The 16516-nt window shown below is 43.4% G+C and overlaps 1 protein-coding gene and 1 pseudogene across 1 annotated transcript in view; both read right to left on the minus strand.

The window, feature by feature from the left end:
* GPAT3 (glycerol-3-phosphate acyltransferase 3) overlaps positions 1–14812 on the minus strand; it is a 39441-nt gene extending 24629 nt beyond the window's left edge. The window contains exons 1-2 of the mRNA XM_061583133.1: positions 14347–14812; positions 2717–2777 (exon numbers count right to left, since the gene is read on the minus strand). Coding sequence (XP_061439117.1) covers positions 2717–2777; positions 14347–14490 — 205 coding nt within the window. The 5' untranslated portion in view covers positions 14491–14812. The remainder of the gene's footprint in view (positions 1–2716; positions 2778–14346) is intronic.
* LOC133364729 (5S ribosomal RNA) lies at positions 8795–8912 on the minus strand (annotated as a pseudogene).
* Positions 14813–16516: the final 1704 nt, after the last annotated feature.

Here is a 16516-nt window from a genome sequence, read left to right on the forward strand (position 1 = left end):
GAGGTCATATTAAGCAACTGCCTTTCTTCATGGGAGAAGGTGGCAAAGTGCAAAAGAGTCGAGAGAGAGAGTGCGTTGCAACTAAATTTGGACAAATGATAAGATTTGCCCAACTTATTCTATTACATTTTTATGCTGCCCTTTCACCAGCGAGTTCAGCGAACATTTATGGTTGTACTCCCAGACACCAATTTCATTCTCACAACAATCCTGTGAGGTAGGTTAGGCCAAGAAAAGGTGACTGGTCCAAGGCTACACATTGAATTTCACAACCAAGTGGGGATTTGAATGAGAATCACCCCAATCCTCTTCCAAAACTATCTTCTTTACCATACTGACAAACTTGTGATCCTGGTCTGTAGGTAAGTACACAGCAGTTTGATAGTTTGGAAAGATGTCAAACTATGATTTGCCTTAAACCAAGAGACCAGCTGTTTGCAAGCAGAAGCACACAGGTTCTTCAAGGCTAGTCCATGTAGTACCGAAACCATAATTTGGTTTTTATTTTGTTTGTTTGTTATTTGATTGGTATCCCACCCTTCCTCCCAGCAGAAGCCCAGGGCGGCAAACAACAAGCACTAAAAACACTTTAAAACATCATAAAAACAGACTTTAAAATACATTAAAACAAAACATCTTTTAAAAAGTTTTTTTAAAAAGCTTTCAAAACATCTAAAAAGAAATTTAAAAACTTTTTTTAAAAAAAGAAGGTTTAAGAACGTGTTAAAAAGCAATTCCAGCAAAGACTGGAATAGGTCTCAACTTACAAGGCTTGTTGAGAGAGGAAGGTCTTCAACAGGTGCCGAAAAGATAACAGAGATGGCACCTGTCTAATATATAAAGGGAGGGAGTTCCACAGGGTAGGTGCCGCCACACTAAAGGTCCATTTCCTATGTTGTGCAGAAGAGACCTTCTGATAAGACGGTATATGCAGGAGGCCCTCACCTGCACAGCAGAGTGATCGACTGGGCATATAAGGGATAAGACGGTCTTCCAGGTATCCTGGTCCCAAGCTGTATAGGGCTTTGTACAACAAAACTAGAACCTTGAACTTGGCCCAGTAGCAAAAGGGCAACCAGTGTCTCGCTGAATGAGCCCAACTTAACTCTTACCACACTGATAAATCAACTAAATATTTAATTGATTAATCTATCAATTAAAGCTACAGGAACCCAAAGAGTGCAAATACATCAGAGGTGGCTAAGCTGCAGCTCTCCACATATTCCTGGATGCCAAACTCCCATGAGCCCCAGCCAGAGTGGTCAATGGTCAGGGATGATGGGGATTGATGGAATTTGTAATATGGAGGACCACAGTTTCACCACCCTGACATACGTGATTTACTTACTAACGGTGGCATCAGTTTAGCAACTACTTCAGTATACAGAATTTTAGCTTCCGGGTAATATGAACCAAGCTGATTGCAGGTTTGTAAACAGCCACATGCCTGGGCACCTGTGGCAAGGAAGAAATCTCCTCCCAGTGTCCAAGAAGGAAAACATTACAAAGGTTGTTTCAGTTACAAGCCACATGTATGGATCGCAAATGTCCAAGGGTGCTTTCAGACAGCAGTTTAGTGGAAGTTTAGCGCTTGTTTCCATGATAAACGATTCCAGAAATATTCTGTTTGCAAATCCTAAAATCAGGTAAATCGTGTGAGTTTTGCGCTGTCCGCCCCCCCTTTTTTAACCTCACAAAAATTGTGCCAGTATTCCAGCATGTTTCCGCATAGGCACGGGTACCAATTCCCCACACACAAACACACACAATGTCAGAAGTGAAAGAAAGATGGGTTACATGGAGACGTGATGAGATATACTCATGTGCTGAATTATGGGGGAACTACAGTGCATATGTGTACAACAGATGAGCAATGGAAACAAGTTGCTGTTCAGTGCAGCACCATGAAAGACATTTAGTGCAACATGGCACTACATTGGTTGAAAAGCCACGATTCCTGGGACTGCAGTGTGAAAGGAATTTTAGAAATCGGGACAGAAGAGCTACCATTATAATCCGTAAAACTAATGCAATAAGCCCCATGTCTGAATGCAGGCCAACACAGGCAATTGTGGTCAGGAGAACTACTAACATGTATAGATCCATTGCGAAGCTGAAGGTAGTAAAAACACACACCATATATTTAAAGCATATTTAAAACGCTCCCCCTCCTTCCCTCACAGATACACCCAAGAATTCTGGGAACTGTAGCTTTGTGAGGGGGAAACTACTATTCCCAATATACTTTTGGGGGGTCATGTGCTTTAAATGTATGGTGTGTATGTAATCTAGGGCCACATTCACACCAGACATTTATTCCACTATTATTCCACTTTAAACAGTCATAGCTTCCCCCAAAGCATCATGGGAAGTGTAGTTTTTGAAGCGTGCTGAGAATTGTTAGGAGACCCCTATTCTCATCACAGAGCTACAGCTTGCAGAGTGGTTTAACAGTCATTTCCTCTTCCTAGAAAACTCTGAGAATTGCAGCTCTGTGAGGGAAACAGCAGTCTTCTCTCAGCTTTCAACACCCTTCACAAACTACAATTCCCAGGATTCCTTGAGGAAAGCCATGACTGTTTAAAGTGGAATAATAGTGGAATAAATGTATGGTGGGTACGTAGTCTAAGACGTTTAAGCCAGATTTCAGGACTTCCCCCCTCCCAATTGCCATTGTTGTTGTGTAACAGTGCAACATTTTAAAGAAAAACCTTACCATTTGAAGCAGGAAGTTTCTGTCTTTCTCTCTGTTGCTTCTCAATACGTAGTGTGGCCCACTGTTTGGAAAGAAGAAAAAAGGCAGATAAGGTCATTTTATGTAGGTATATGTGCAATATTAATTCTGATGTAGTTTGGCCTCTTGATGATCTAAGTCAGCCTTTCCCAACCTTTGCATTCCCAGACGTTGCGGGACTCAAACTTTCATCAGCCCCAGCCACTTGGCCAACCGTCAGGCATTGTGGGAACTGTAGCCCAGCAACATCTGGGGACCCAAAGATTGGCAAGGCTGATTATTGGTGCTGTAAAGGGGGCTCACTTTATTGTGTTATAATTTCTAACATTTTATTAGTATGTGTGTTTTTATGATATTACGCATCTCAAGAATTGTGTTAAAGATGAAAATAAGGACTATACTTATTTCAACTAATTTTGTATTTCCTTCCTAGATTGTAATCATCTAGATCATTGCCCGGTGCCTACTTTATAGAAAACTCTCCATTTTTAAGTTTTTTTAAACCAGTGCCACACCTCCAATCATGGTATTATTTTTACTGTGTCATAGAATTGTTGTTGTTGTTGTTATGTGCCTTCAAGTCGATTATGACTTATGGCGACCCTATGAATCAGCGACCTCCAAGAGCATCTGTCATGAACCACCCTGTTCAGATCTTGTAAGTTCAGGTATATGGCTTCCTTTATGGAATCAATCCATCTCGTTTGGCCTTCCTCTTTTTCTACTCCCTGCTGTTTTCCCCAGCATTATTGTCTTTTCTAGTGAATCATGTCTTCTCATGATGTGTCCAAAGTATGATAACCACAGTTTCATCATTTTAGCTTCTAGTGACAGTTCTGGTTTAATTTGTTCTAACACCCAATTATTTGTCTTTTTCTCAGTCCATGGTATGCACAAAGCTCTCCTCCAGCACCACATTTCAAATGAGTTGATTTTTCTCTTATCCGCCTTTTTCACTGTCCAACTTTCACATCCATACATAGAGATTGGGAATACCATGGCCTGAATGATCCTGGCTTTGGTGTTCAGTAACACATCTTTGCATTTGAGGACCTTTTCTAATTATCTCACAGCTGCCCTACCCAGTCCTAGCCTTCTTCTGATTTCTTGACTATTGTCTCCATTTTGGTTAATGACTGTGTCAAGGTATTGATAATCCTTGACAAGTTCAATGCAGAGCTTGGAAAAGTTACTTTTTTGAACTACAACTCCCATCAGCCCAATCCAGTGGCCATGCTGGCTGGGGCTGACGGGAGTTGTAGTTCAAAAAAGTAACTTTTCCGAGCTCTGGTTCAATGTCCTCATTGTCAACTTTAACGTTACATAAATCTTCTGTTGTCATTACTTTAGTCTTGATGTTCAGCTGTAGTCCTGCTTTTGTGCTTTCCTCTTTAACTTTCATTAGCATTCGTTTCAAATCATTACTGGTTTCTGCTAGTAGTATGGTATTGTCTGCATATCTTAAATTGTTGATACCTCTCCCTCCAATTTTCACACCACCTTGGTCCAATCCCGCTTTCCGTATGATATGTTCTGCATATAAACAAATAGGGTGATAAAATACACCCCTGTCTCACACCCTTTCCGATGGGGAACCAATTGGTTTCTCCATATTCTGTCCTTACAGTAGCCTCTTGTCCAGAGTATAGGTTGCGCATCAGGACAATCAGATGCTGTGGCACCCCCATTTCTTTTAAAGCATTCCATAGTTTTTCATGATCTACACAGTCAAAGGCTTTGCTGTAGTCTATAAAGCACAGCGTGATTTCCTTCTGAAATTCCTTACTCCGTTCCATTATCCAATGTATGTTTGCAATATGATCTCTGGTGCCTCTTCCCTTTCTAAATCCAGCTTGGATGTCTGGCATTTCTTGCTCCATATATGGTTAAGAGCCTTTGTTGTAGAATCTTGAGCATTACTTTACTTGCATGGGATATTAAGGCAATAGTTCGATAATTACTGCATTCTCTGGGATCCCCTTTCTTTCGAAGTGGGATATATATTGAACGCTTCCAGTCTGTGGGCCATATTTCTTGACAATTTTTTATCAAAATTTGGACAGATTCAGTCTCAGTAGCTTGTAGCAACTCTATTGGTATGCCATCTATTCCTGGTGATTTGTTTCTTCCAATAATTTTAAGAGCAGATTTCACCTCACATTCTAAAATTTCTGGTTCTTCATCATATGGTTCCTCCGTGAATGAAGCTGTCATCCTTGCATCTCTTTTATAGAGTTCTTCAGTGTATTGCTTCCATCTTCCTTTTATTTCATCTTGGTCAGTCAGTGTGTTCCCCTGTGGATTATTCAACATCCCTACTTGTGGTTTAAATTTCCCTTTCAATTCTCTAATCTTTTGGAATAGGGCTCTTGTTCTTCCCATTTTGTTGTCCTTTTCTATTTCTATACAGTAACTATTGTAATAGTTTTCTTTGTCCCTACGTACTAGTCGTTGTTTAGTTGCATTTAGGGTTCTGACCGTGTTTCTATCTCCTTTTGCTTTCCTTCTCTCTTTAACCATTTTAAGAGTTTCTTCAGTTATCCCTTGAGGTCTTTCTCTCTTTTTAACAAGAGGTATTGTCTTTTTGCATTCTTCCCTGATAATGTCTCTGACTTTACTCCATAGTTCTTCTGGTTCTCTGTCAACTAAGTTTAAAGCCTCAAATCTGTTCCTTATTTGATCTTTATATGCTTCTGGGATGTTATTTAAATTGTATTTTGCCATTATGAGTGCTTTGTTCTTCTTCTTTAGCTTTACTCTGATTTTCGATACGATCAGTTCATGATCTGTACCGCAGTCTGCTCCTGGTCTTGTTTTTGCAGAAAGTATGGAACTTCTCTATCTTCTGTTTCCAATTATATAATCAATTTGATTCCTATATTGACCATCTGGTGATGTCCACGTGTACAGTCGTCTTTTTGGTTGCTCAAAAAATGTGTTGGCAAGAAACAAATCATTGGCTTCACAGAATTCAGTAAGTCTTTCTCCTGCTTCATTTCTGTCACCTAAGCCCCATTTGCCCACAATTCCTAGTTCTTCTCTGTTCCCTACTTTTGCATTCCAGTCCCCCATGATTATCATCATATCTTGTCTTGGTGTGTGATCAATTTCCTCCTGTACTTCTGCGTAAAATCTCTCCAATTCTTCTTCTTCTGCGTTTGATGTTGGAGCATAGACTTGGATGATGGTTATGTTAATAGGCTTTCCATTTAATCTCATTAATATAACTCACTCAGACCTTGCGTTGTAGCTCTTAATTGCTTTTGCTACATCACTTCTCACTATTAAAGCAACTCCGTTTGTTCTTGATTTCTCATTTCCTGCATAAAATATTTTGTAGTTGCCTGATTGAAAATGTCCCACTCCAGTCCATTTTAATTTACTCACAACAAGTATTGTAATGTTGATATGCTCCATTTCTTGCTTGACAATGTCTAACTTTCCCTGGTTCATGCTTCTCACATTCCATGTTCCTATTGTGTGCGTCATACAACTCTGGACTCTCCTTTCGCATCTGTGTGCATCAGCCTCTGGGCTTCCTTTCGGCTTTGACCCAGCTGCGTCATTAGTCACAGCGCTACTCATACTTGTCCTTTGTTCTTCCCCAGTAGCTCAGTGAGTGCCTTCTGACCTGGGGGTCTCATCTTCCAGCACTATCTCGTGATGCATTTTGGATACTGTTCATAGGGTTTTCATGGTAAGAGGTATTCAGAGGTGGTTTACCATTGCCTTCCTCTGAGTTTGGATGCATCTTAGTCTGGTGTCTCAGCTTTGACCATTCCACCATGGGTGCCCCTGCTAGGAATCTAGCCTCTTGGTGGCATTGCTCTCAGCTTCTTCAACACTCTCAAACCCCCCTCACCACGTTAAGGTGTGCATCCTAAAGGGGGTCATAGAATTAGAGTGTTGAAAAGACTTGAAAGGTTACTTAACCCAACCCCTTGTTGGTGACAGTTTCAAGTTCTGCTTGCCAGCAGCTTCCCATGGGCATCTGGCTGGCCACTGAGAGAACAGAGTGCTGAACTAGGTGAGCCTTTGTCCTGATCCAGTACTGCTCTTTTTATGTTCTAATATGTTCTGAAGTCGTCTATATGAATTTTTTAAAAAATCTTCCACCAACCATTTCCTCCCCCCCCCCAAGGACTCATACGCCTCTGGGGATAGTTTTTGTTTTGTTATGTTACATTTTAAACCTGGGTGGGGAACTAGATCCAGCCAATGATCCAGATCCTTACCTCCCTCACCCCATATGGACCCACTTCGAAGGGTGAGTGGGCCCCTTTAACCTTCTGCTGACCAAACCCCCACACTTGTAACTATGCAATGAGGGAAAACACGAACTCTGCTTTCTTCCATGTCAATAATTATGTAGCTCTTCTGACGTTGTTATGCTAAGTGTCAATTTTTCCATTTAGGTATACAAAGTATGTTCATGGGAAACAATCCTTTCAGCCCCAACTTATCTTTACTGTACCCTTATGTCTGAATATAAACATCTCGCCAAAGCCCAACTCAAATAAACTTTTACAAGACATCACAGCCACCGCAAAACTGATTCTATGTGATTGCCACACACACATACAAAACACTCCAGGGCATCTCTTATTGGCTTCCCACAAGGATCAATTGGATCACATGGTGCTAGTACCATACCTCTAATCATAGTATTATTTTTTACCTCTAGCATGTCACAGAATTTGAAAGATATCAATGGTCAGATAGTCCAACCCCCTTGTCAATGCAGGAATCCTATTCCTACAGCATCCCTGAAAGATGGCAGCCCAGCTTCTGCTTAAATGTAAATGTACTGCCTTCAAGTAGACTCTGACTATGGCGACCCTATGAATAGGGTTTTCATGAGGCTGTGACTGGCCCAAGGTCACCCAGTGAGCTTCATGGCTGTGTGGGGATTCGAACCCTGGTCTCCAAGGTCGTAGTCCAACACTCTACACCACACTGGCTCTCAAAATATTTAAAGGCAACTGGTATTTAGTTTGGAGACAAGGCCCCTCTGGCCTTCTCGACGTAGCTGTGGATCTCTCTAGGTTAAAGTCACTGAACAGGTCCCCAAAATCCTTCCCTGGATACCTCTCCTTGTCCATTCTGGCAAATATCCATTTTTTGTATACTTAACAACAAAAAAGACTTTGCCCTTAAGATACTGGATTCAAAGAGATGGATCGTCACTGGAGTTTTTTGATTTGCGAATGTACTGCCTTCAAGTCAACTCTGACTATGGCGACTCTATGAATAGGGTTTTCATGAGGCTGAGAGGCAGTGACTGGCCAAGGTCACCCAGTGAGCTTCATGGCTATGTGGGGATTCGAACCCTGGTCTCCCAGGTCATAGTCCAATGCCTTAACCACGTCTGCTTAAAAGACCTCTTATGAAGAGGAGCCCACAGTCCACTAGCCCAACAGTCTAGTCTGTTCCTCTGTCAGACAGCTTGGACCATCAGGAAGTTCTCCCCAATGTTTAGCCTTAACCCTCTTTCTTCTCATTTGAAGCTACTGGATCAGGTCCTACCCTCTGGACAAATTTACTCCATCACCTGTGAGACAGCACTCCAAATATTTGAAGACAGCTATCATATTACCTCTAAATCATCTCTTCTCCAGGCCAAACATACCCATCTCCAACATTACTTCAGACACTGCCTCCAGGTCCCCCACCATCACTGTCACCCTCCTCTAGAACCATTCCAATTTGTGAATAACGTTCATAAACTGCAGTGGCTAGAACTGGCCAAGGTCCTTTCTCTCTTGTTGTTTGCCACCCTGGGCTCCATTGGGAGAAAGGGTGAGATATAAGCTAATAATAATACATTTCCCCATTTATACTCCAGGTATTTCCAAAATAACAGTACATGATAGTTGGTCAAATATTTAAACATGTTGAACTAAACTAAACTGAACTTTGTAATCCCTAAGAGAGTACACAGAAACCATGCTGGAACACATACAGACCAAGATTGCTAACTTACCTTGTTGCTATTATATGCCTTCAAGTCGATTACAACCTATGGAGACCCTATGAATCTTTTATATATATATTCCTCTAAGCCTACAGCACCTTTATTCCCACGTGGTCTCCCATCCAAGTACTAACCAGGCCTGACCCTGCTTAGCTTCCAAGATGAGATGAGATTGGGCGTATTCAGGGCAGTATGGCCATAGGCTAACTTACCTAGGCACTTAAATTGCTCACAACTTGCCAAAAGCAAGTACAAGGGCTTAATGGACACATCATTTACTGCACTACTTGTGGGAAACAGTGATGACTTCCCAGTAACTCACAGTACCAAATAAATAAAATACACCAATATAATGACTGACCTCAGAAGCCAGCAAATGTTTTGCCATTTGTTCTCTGCATAGTTTACCAAACTCCTTGAATTCTACCTAGTTTGGCAAAAGGACCATAGATTCTGTCTTCAAGAGATACACATAGGCTTTTACTTGTGTGCATGTTCAGATCTGGTTTTAAAGATTTTTTAAAGTTTACATTAAGTGAAACTTTATATTTTTGTAAAACAATAATAATTTCCTCCAGCCTACAATGGTCAGTTTTTGGAAGTCACCAGGAGTTCTTGCAGCCATAACCGCATCGTACCTTAGTTGAGGCAGAGTCACAGAAGAAGTTGTTTTACGAAATACTCAAGTCAATTTAAAATAAAATTTAAGAAAAGCAAAGGGGAAGACTAGGAGTGAGTACGGCAATGTCACAATACACGAAGATGCTTTTTGCCAGAGTTTTGCAACCAAGAGTGCTCCAGATGACCCGTTTATTGACCATTCATCCTGATTTGTTTGCAGGGAGATTAGATGAGATTAGCTATTTAATAAGCATTCATCCCAATTTGTTGCTTTTTATTGACCATTCATTCCAATTTGTTTGTTGGGAGATTAGACAACCGTTGGGTCAAAGCAGGTGTTGCAGCACAATTTTGTCACTTTCCTTATTGCAAGTCCTACCTTTGGGGGAAATGGCTCTGTTGTGCAAGAACTTCCAATCCACTATAACTCTGCAACTTGAATTTGCCATAATGTGACTGAATCCCACCCACAAGTACCAACAGTAGATTGTCTGGAATATGACATGTTGTGGTATCTTCCCATAGTTAGGCATTATATCTATTTTCATTCTCTACAAAGCCACACACTCCAAAGCCACTATTTAAAAAAAAAAAAAAAACTTCTGCCATTGCCATACAATCCAGAGATAGACAGCTTTTACATGTCCAGGTCCCCTTGATTCTCCAGACACTGGCCAAGGGTCTGCAGTTGTGTTTTACCCACAAATATCTGACAATCCATCCCACTCACCCCTACAGAATGCTGCTCTGTAATAAATACAGTACTGATGCTTTCCAGTCTTCAAAATGATGGTGCATATGCACTTTAGCATAGCTAGGGGGGACTGCATGCAAAGCAAACCAGTATTTTGTTCTGAATAGAGGCATGTCACAGGTTGACATCTCGTTTTGGCTGCAGAATAGCAGGAGAAGGAGAGAGAAGCAGATGTTGCCATGACAAAAAAAAAATTACTGGATGACAGATTGGAGAAAGACAGATAAATCTATTTCTTAGAACTGCCTTGAGCAGCATAAAGCAGCTTCACAGCCAAGCAAATATCAAGATGCCGGGTCAAAGAATGTAAGCACAGCAGGGTTTGGAAAACACATCACCTGAAAGCTCAGAGGAGCAAACAGATTGGCTGAATCAGAGGATCCAGCCTTCCCTGGACTGTACCTCTTCAGGCTGCATGTGTGAATGTTTCTTGCACATAGAAAAGGGGAAGCCAACTGGGGGCCTTCCAGATGTTGCTGGGACTCTTATCAACCCCAGCCAGCATGGCCAATGGTCAGAAATGAGGAGAGTTGGAGTCCCCTGACAGAACTACAATTCCCAGAATGGCTTATCAATCAATCCTTCTTCCCAAGGAACTCTGGGAATTGTAGCTCTGTGAGGGGAATAGCTGTCTCCCAAAAATTCTCAGCACCCTTGGCAAACTACAGTTCCCAGAATTCTGTGGGGGAAGCCATGACTGTTTGAAGTGGTATAACACTGCTTTAACTGTACAGTGCAGACAGCACCTATCACATGATTCTGCCAAGTGTATAAACTGACCTTTGGCTGCTGTTGCCTAAGAAGTTCAACAAGATGTCCTGCTCCCCATGCTAAGCTGGCAGATCCCACAAGAGGCAGTGATGGCCACCAACATGGATGGCTTTAAAAGAGGATTAGACAAATTCATGGAAGATAAGGCTATCCTCATGGCTGCTAACCCTTATGGATATCTCCACTGTCAGAGGCAGCATGACTCTTAAAACCAGCTACCGGAAACTGCTGGAGAGGAGAGTGCTCCTGTGCTCAGGTCCTGCTTGTGGGTGTTCCGCAGGCATCTGGTTGGCCACTGAGATAACAGGATACTGGACTAGATGTGCCACCGGCCTGATCCAGTGGACTCTTCTTATGTTCTCAACTTTCAGTGCTGCTCTTGAAAAGAATGACAGTCAGCTCACAAGTCAGATCCACCACCCCAAAACAAGGACATACATTTCCTAGAGTCCCGGCCAGGTTTTAATGGTGGTATGGTAAAACATTGGCTCCAATTACACTTGTAACGAAAAGCAGCAATTGGGAATGGCCTAGGACATTTTGCCACTGGAGACAGAGGAGCAAGCACATCCCTGCCAAGCCGAAATGCATAATACCGAAGGCAAGGCCAGGCAAGTTATTTTGCCACTCGAGGCAGGAAAATCCCACAAGCTCCTATCCCCCTCCCTGGTATAAAAAATACAAAAAAGTAATGAATTAAATATTAGATTGGAAGGTCTCTTGTGCATTTTCAGTGTATTTTCCCATCACATTCCTTATCACAAAAAGTCTTTCAGGGAGGGAGGTTTGCTCAATCAACAACACTTGCGCAATCTGAATATGCTAGTATGTGACTGAATCCCACACAAAAATAGTGAAAGTCTTGAAGCGCCCTTTGTATCTTTATCATCATCAACAACAAAACTAATGGGTATAATCACCTTGCATGATTAAATTAGGACTTTGTTGCAAGAGGGCAAATATTATTCTGATCCCAAGGCAACTGAACAACCAGCTTTCTAAAGGCAGAAGGGCAATCAAGTCCATTTTCTCTTCCAGCACTGTGTTAATCAGAACTTGCTTCAGCTGAAGAAAAATACTGCAGTATTTTGCTATTCCACCTCCAATCACTACCTAGAATCCACAAGTCAACCCTTTATGGTCCAATCAACAAGATTCATTAATAGCCAGATGCAACTGAATACAAACCTAGATCCCATAACTCATCTTCCAAAGATGAAATACAATTAGAATTATTTAATAAGAGGACGTTGATTTATTCTTGCTTTTGAAGATCAAATTTCAATCTCTGGAGACCAATGACATCCCACACATGGTGGATGGGTGCAACTGGCTTGGGAACTGTTGACAATAGTGTGGGTTTGACAGCAAATGGCTTGCAACTGAACTGACCAACCTAACACCTCCCTTGTAATAGGTATTTTGTTAAGAGAAAGACATTTTGAATAGAAGAACCTAGATTTTTAATTTTAATACTACCATTTCTTGACAAGACTTTTCTCTACCAGTTCCATGAATATTCTCACCATAATTTTTTTTCTTCCATTGGTTAGGCTCTACCATTCTTTGTCTGCATAAATGATACTTTCAGAGTGTTCAGACCATTAGCATACATCATCTGAGACAACCTTTGCCAACCTGCCATCCTCTCGATGCTTTGGACTACAAATCCCATCAGCCTGAGCCAGTACTGATGGGAGTTGTAGTCCAAAACATTGGAGGGTGCCAGCCTGGTAATGGCCAGCTGCAATCATTTAAAAAAAAACTAAGGCAGGAAACTCTCATCCCCATATTGCATAACTTGCCAAAGGTCATCTAATGAATGAATTTGTGGTAGAAGTAAGAATTTTGCTCTGAGAGGACTTCACAGCTCAGAATAAGAACATACTACCAAGTCAAAAGATTTATCCATCCAGCCCAATATTTGTCAATCCCAACTGGCAGTTGCTCTCCAAGATCTCAGGCAGGAAAATATTTTCCTGTCACCTGCTGTGTGTGTTATATACCTCCAAGTCGATCATGACTTATAGCAATCCTATGAATCAGTGACCTCCAAGAGCATCTGTCATGGACCATCCTGTTCAGATCTTGTAAGTTCAGGTCTGTGGCTTCCTTTATGGAATCAATCCATCTCGTTTGGCCTTCCTCTTTTTCTACTCCCTTCTGTTTTCCCCAGCATTAATGTCTTTTCTAGTGAATTGAGCCTGGGACCTTCTGCATGCAAAGCATGTGCACTCATCCACTGAACTACGGTCCTCCCTTGCCCTTATCCACTCCCCCCCCCTCATTTGCAGCGGTGTTAGAAACCTCTACGCATATTCTTAGCACTGAATCTTGGGTTAACCAAACTTCTTCCATTTTGTTTTAAAGAAACCCCTAGTTGGCACATTAAAAAAAACTCAACTGGTAAGCTCCTGTGTGTGTGTGTCAGTCTTGTTCAAGGAACATACGAAGCTGCTTTCCACCGAGTCAGACCATTAGTCCATCTAGTTCAGCATTGTCTAACCTAACTGATAGCGGCTGTCCAGGGTTTGAGCCAGGAGTCTCTCCCATTGCTACTTGGAGATGCCAGGCGTATGAACCTAGATCCTTCTGTGTGAAAAGACGGATGCTCTACCACTGAGCTAAGGGCCCTTCCCTTAAACATTACAGTGAAGAAAGGAGTAGGAGTAGGGGTGGGGGAGAACAGCAAGCCCAAGCCCAAGCAAAACAAGGAAGCCAGAATTTGCACGGAAAGCAGAAAGTGCAGACACCAAAAGCGAAGGAAGCATCCTAGATGCTGTGCATAACAGATCATGAATGCCCTTTGGGCTTAGCTGGATAGGCCGCCTTCTCCATAACAAGAGCCCATTCGAGGCATAATAGCGAGGCCATCGGAAGCTCCTAACAGAGCATAATTAATGAACACCGAGGCTTTCCTGGGAAGGGGGAAGGGGAGAGCGAGTTAAATAAACTCACAGGTCCCTGAAGACAACCCAGTGTTGGTATCTCCGGAGCCGACAGCCTTTTATGATCCTTGGGGGTGTGCGCATATGAGTTCCCCCACTGGTTAACGCCGAAAGCACAACATGGCAGGGTGCGTGCTTGTGTTAAAAAAAAAACACGAATCCCAGTCGCCACAACAAATGGAGGTTAGACTGACGTCAGCTTCGCTCCTTAACAGAATCGAATCTAGGATTTCAAGGTGGTGGGGAAAATCCCTAAAGGAGAGGCCATCGTTGCCTTCCAAACCCTTTCCAGGCTCCCCTCGACAGATCAAATGTGCAAAATAATAATAATAATAATAATATATAATAATAATTGTAATAGTAGCAGTGGTAGCAGCAGCAGCAGCATGGGGGGGGGGGCGAGGAAGGGAGACAAAGGAAGAGGTCTCCGCCTACCAGACCGCTGAATCATGCAAAAAGGTCAGCTGTTGTTTAGTGGAGTGGAGTGCGGCGGCCCCCATCGCCGCCTGCCCAGACTGGCGCGGCCCCAACCCCGACGGCTCACCTCCAAGGTCTTCATCAGAACTTTGAGGTACAGCTCCGAGATCCCCAAGGAGACTCCGAAGATGGAAGGCAGCACGATCAGCAGGAACACTGAGGCGAACCAGAAGCTCGCCAGCTGCAGGAGGAGCGCAAAGAAGTACTCCATGCCGGAGGCTGCTGCGGCCGCCACGCCGACGCGCTTCCTTCTGAGGAGTTAGGCGCGGCACCGGCTTCCCCGTTCCCTCCTTGGCACAGAAAAGCCCTTCGCGGCGGCGGCGGCGGCCTGACTGGAGGTAGGCTGTACAAAGGGCGCGTCGGAAAAGGCTGCCTCTTGCTTTGCTCGGCTCCGGTTCTCCGCGGCTCCGCCCACTTAACTCCTCCTCTCCCAGGAACTCATCGAAGCCCTGGTCTTGGTGGTGGTGGCGCCGCCGCCCCCAGGGCGATTGGATAAGGTGACTCTGTTCAAGCAGCCGCGGTCGGAACCGGAAGGCGGGCTGAGAGGAGGGAAGGCGGGCGGAGGCGAGGTTTCTTAATCTCATGAGCAGTGTGGTGGATCTCTCCCCACAAAGGCACCTGGTGGCGCGCCATCCAAGCTCATCTCTGGCCGCGGGAGCAGGCATCCCGCCCGTTCTGTTATGCGCTCACGGCTGCTGCATTGTGATCTGACATGACCCAATGCCGAGACTGGACGGAAAGACGTGTTGTCTTTCAGTGAAACTACTGGGAGACTCTGGGCCCCTCTAGATGGGGGGGGGGGGGTTGCGCGCGGGCGCGCGCGTGTGTGTATGTGTATTGGCTGCCCTGGGCTGCTGCCAGGAGGAAGGGCGGGATATAAATCAAATAAAAAATAAATAAAATATGTTGTTACATGTCATTAAGAACATAAGAAGAGCCTGCTGGATGATCAGGCCAGTGGCCCAACTGGTCCAGCATCCTGTTTGTATAGTGGCCAGCCACATGCTCGTGGGAAGTCCCAAAACAGGACCTGAGCACAATCTTTCCCCACCTGTGATTCCCAGCAACAAGTATTGACAGACATATTGCCTCCAAAAGTGGAGGTAGAACTTAGCCATTGATAGCCTTATTCTCTTTAAATTTGTCTAATCCTCTTTTAAAGTCATCCAAGATGGTAGCCATGAAGTACAACTACATTTGTGGTGGATTTATACTGGACAGTCCACAAATCATTCTGTTTTATTAGATGGTCTACAATACTTCTCCAATGCATTATTGCCATGGGGGGGGACATTCTTACACAAGCAAATGGAAATGGACTGCCTTTAAGTCGTTTTCATGGTAAGCTGTATTCAGAGGGGGTTTACTATTGCCTCCCCCTGAGGCTAGTCCTCCCCCGCTGGCTAGGGCTTGCTCAGTTTGCCACAGCAAAGGGGCCAAAAATACCAAGCCAGAGTATTTGTGTATGAAAAGTTACTGGATTTTGGCAAGACGCTGCAAGATGTGCACCAACTGGAAATGATGCCGTATGTCCATCCCAAAAACCTTTGCAGGCACAGAGAGCACCTCCTTTGCACGCCGAAGGTCCCAGGTTTAATCCCCAGCATTGCTAGATAGGGCTGGGACACACTCTCCTCTGAAAATCCTGGACAGCTGCTGCCAGTCAGTCTTGACAGTATAGCTCTAGAATAGATGAACCAATGGTCTCAGTATAAGGCAGCTTCATATGTTCCTCATGTTACGTTAGTATTGAAAGCGAGATTGTGTATAACCACCCCAATACCATCATGAGGACAAATCATCATGAATGCACAATAGAAAGAACGACTGGAGAGGCCCATTGTCTGTTTTCCATCAAGACAAATGAGTGGGCTCTCTGGTTTCTAAGTGAAGCTGATCAAGTATGAAGGACTGTAAAATGTATAGGGTCTTCTCAATAACCTTCACCACAGAGTTGTGAATGCTTGCAACCCGATCCCAGGCAAGTTGACTTGACTCGGAAATTAGCCCAAGATTATCTTTGGTTACTTGGAAGAAAGCCCCACTTAACTTACTAAGGCTTACTCCTATGTAAGTGTGCATAGGATTGCAGCCTTACAGCATTCATATACATCTCTACTCAGAAGTAAGTCCTACTGAGTTCAGTGGGGATTACTCCCAGATGAGTAAGTATAAGATTGCAGTCCAGTACAGATTTGGGGTTACGTTTATGTTGGAAAGGCTGTGGTAGTATGGGT

The sequence above is a fragment of the Rhineura floridana genome, chromosome 9 (genome assembly GCF_030035675.1).
Source record: "Rhineura floridana isolate rRhiFlo1 chromosome 9, rRhiFlo1.hap2, whole genome shotgun sequence".
Classification (NCBI taxonomy): Eukaryota; Metazoa; Chordata; class Lepidosauria; order Squamata; family Rhineuridae; genus Rhineura; species Rhineura floridana.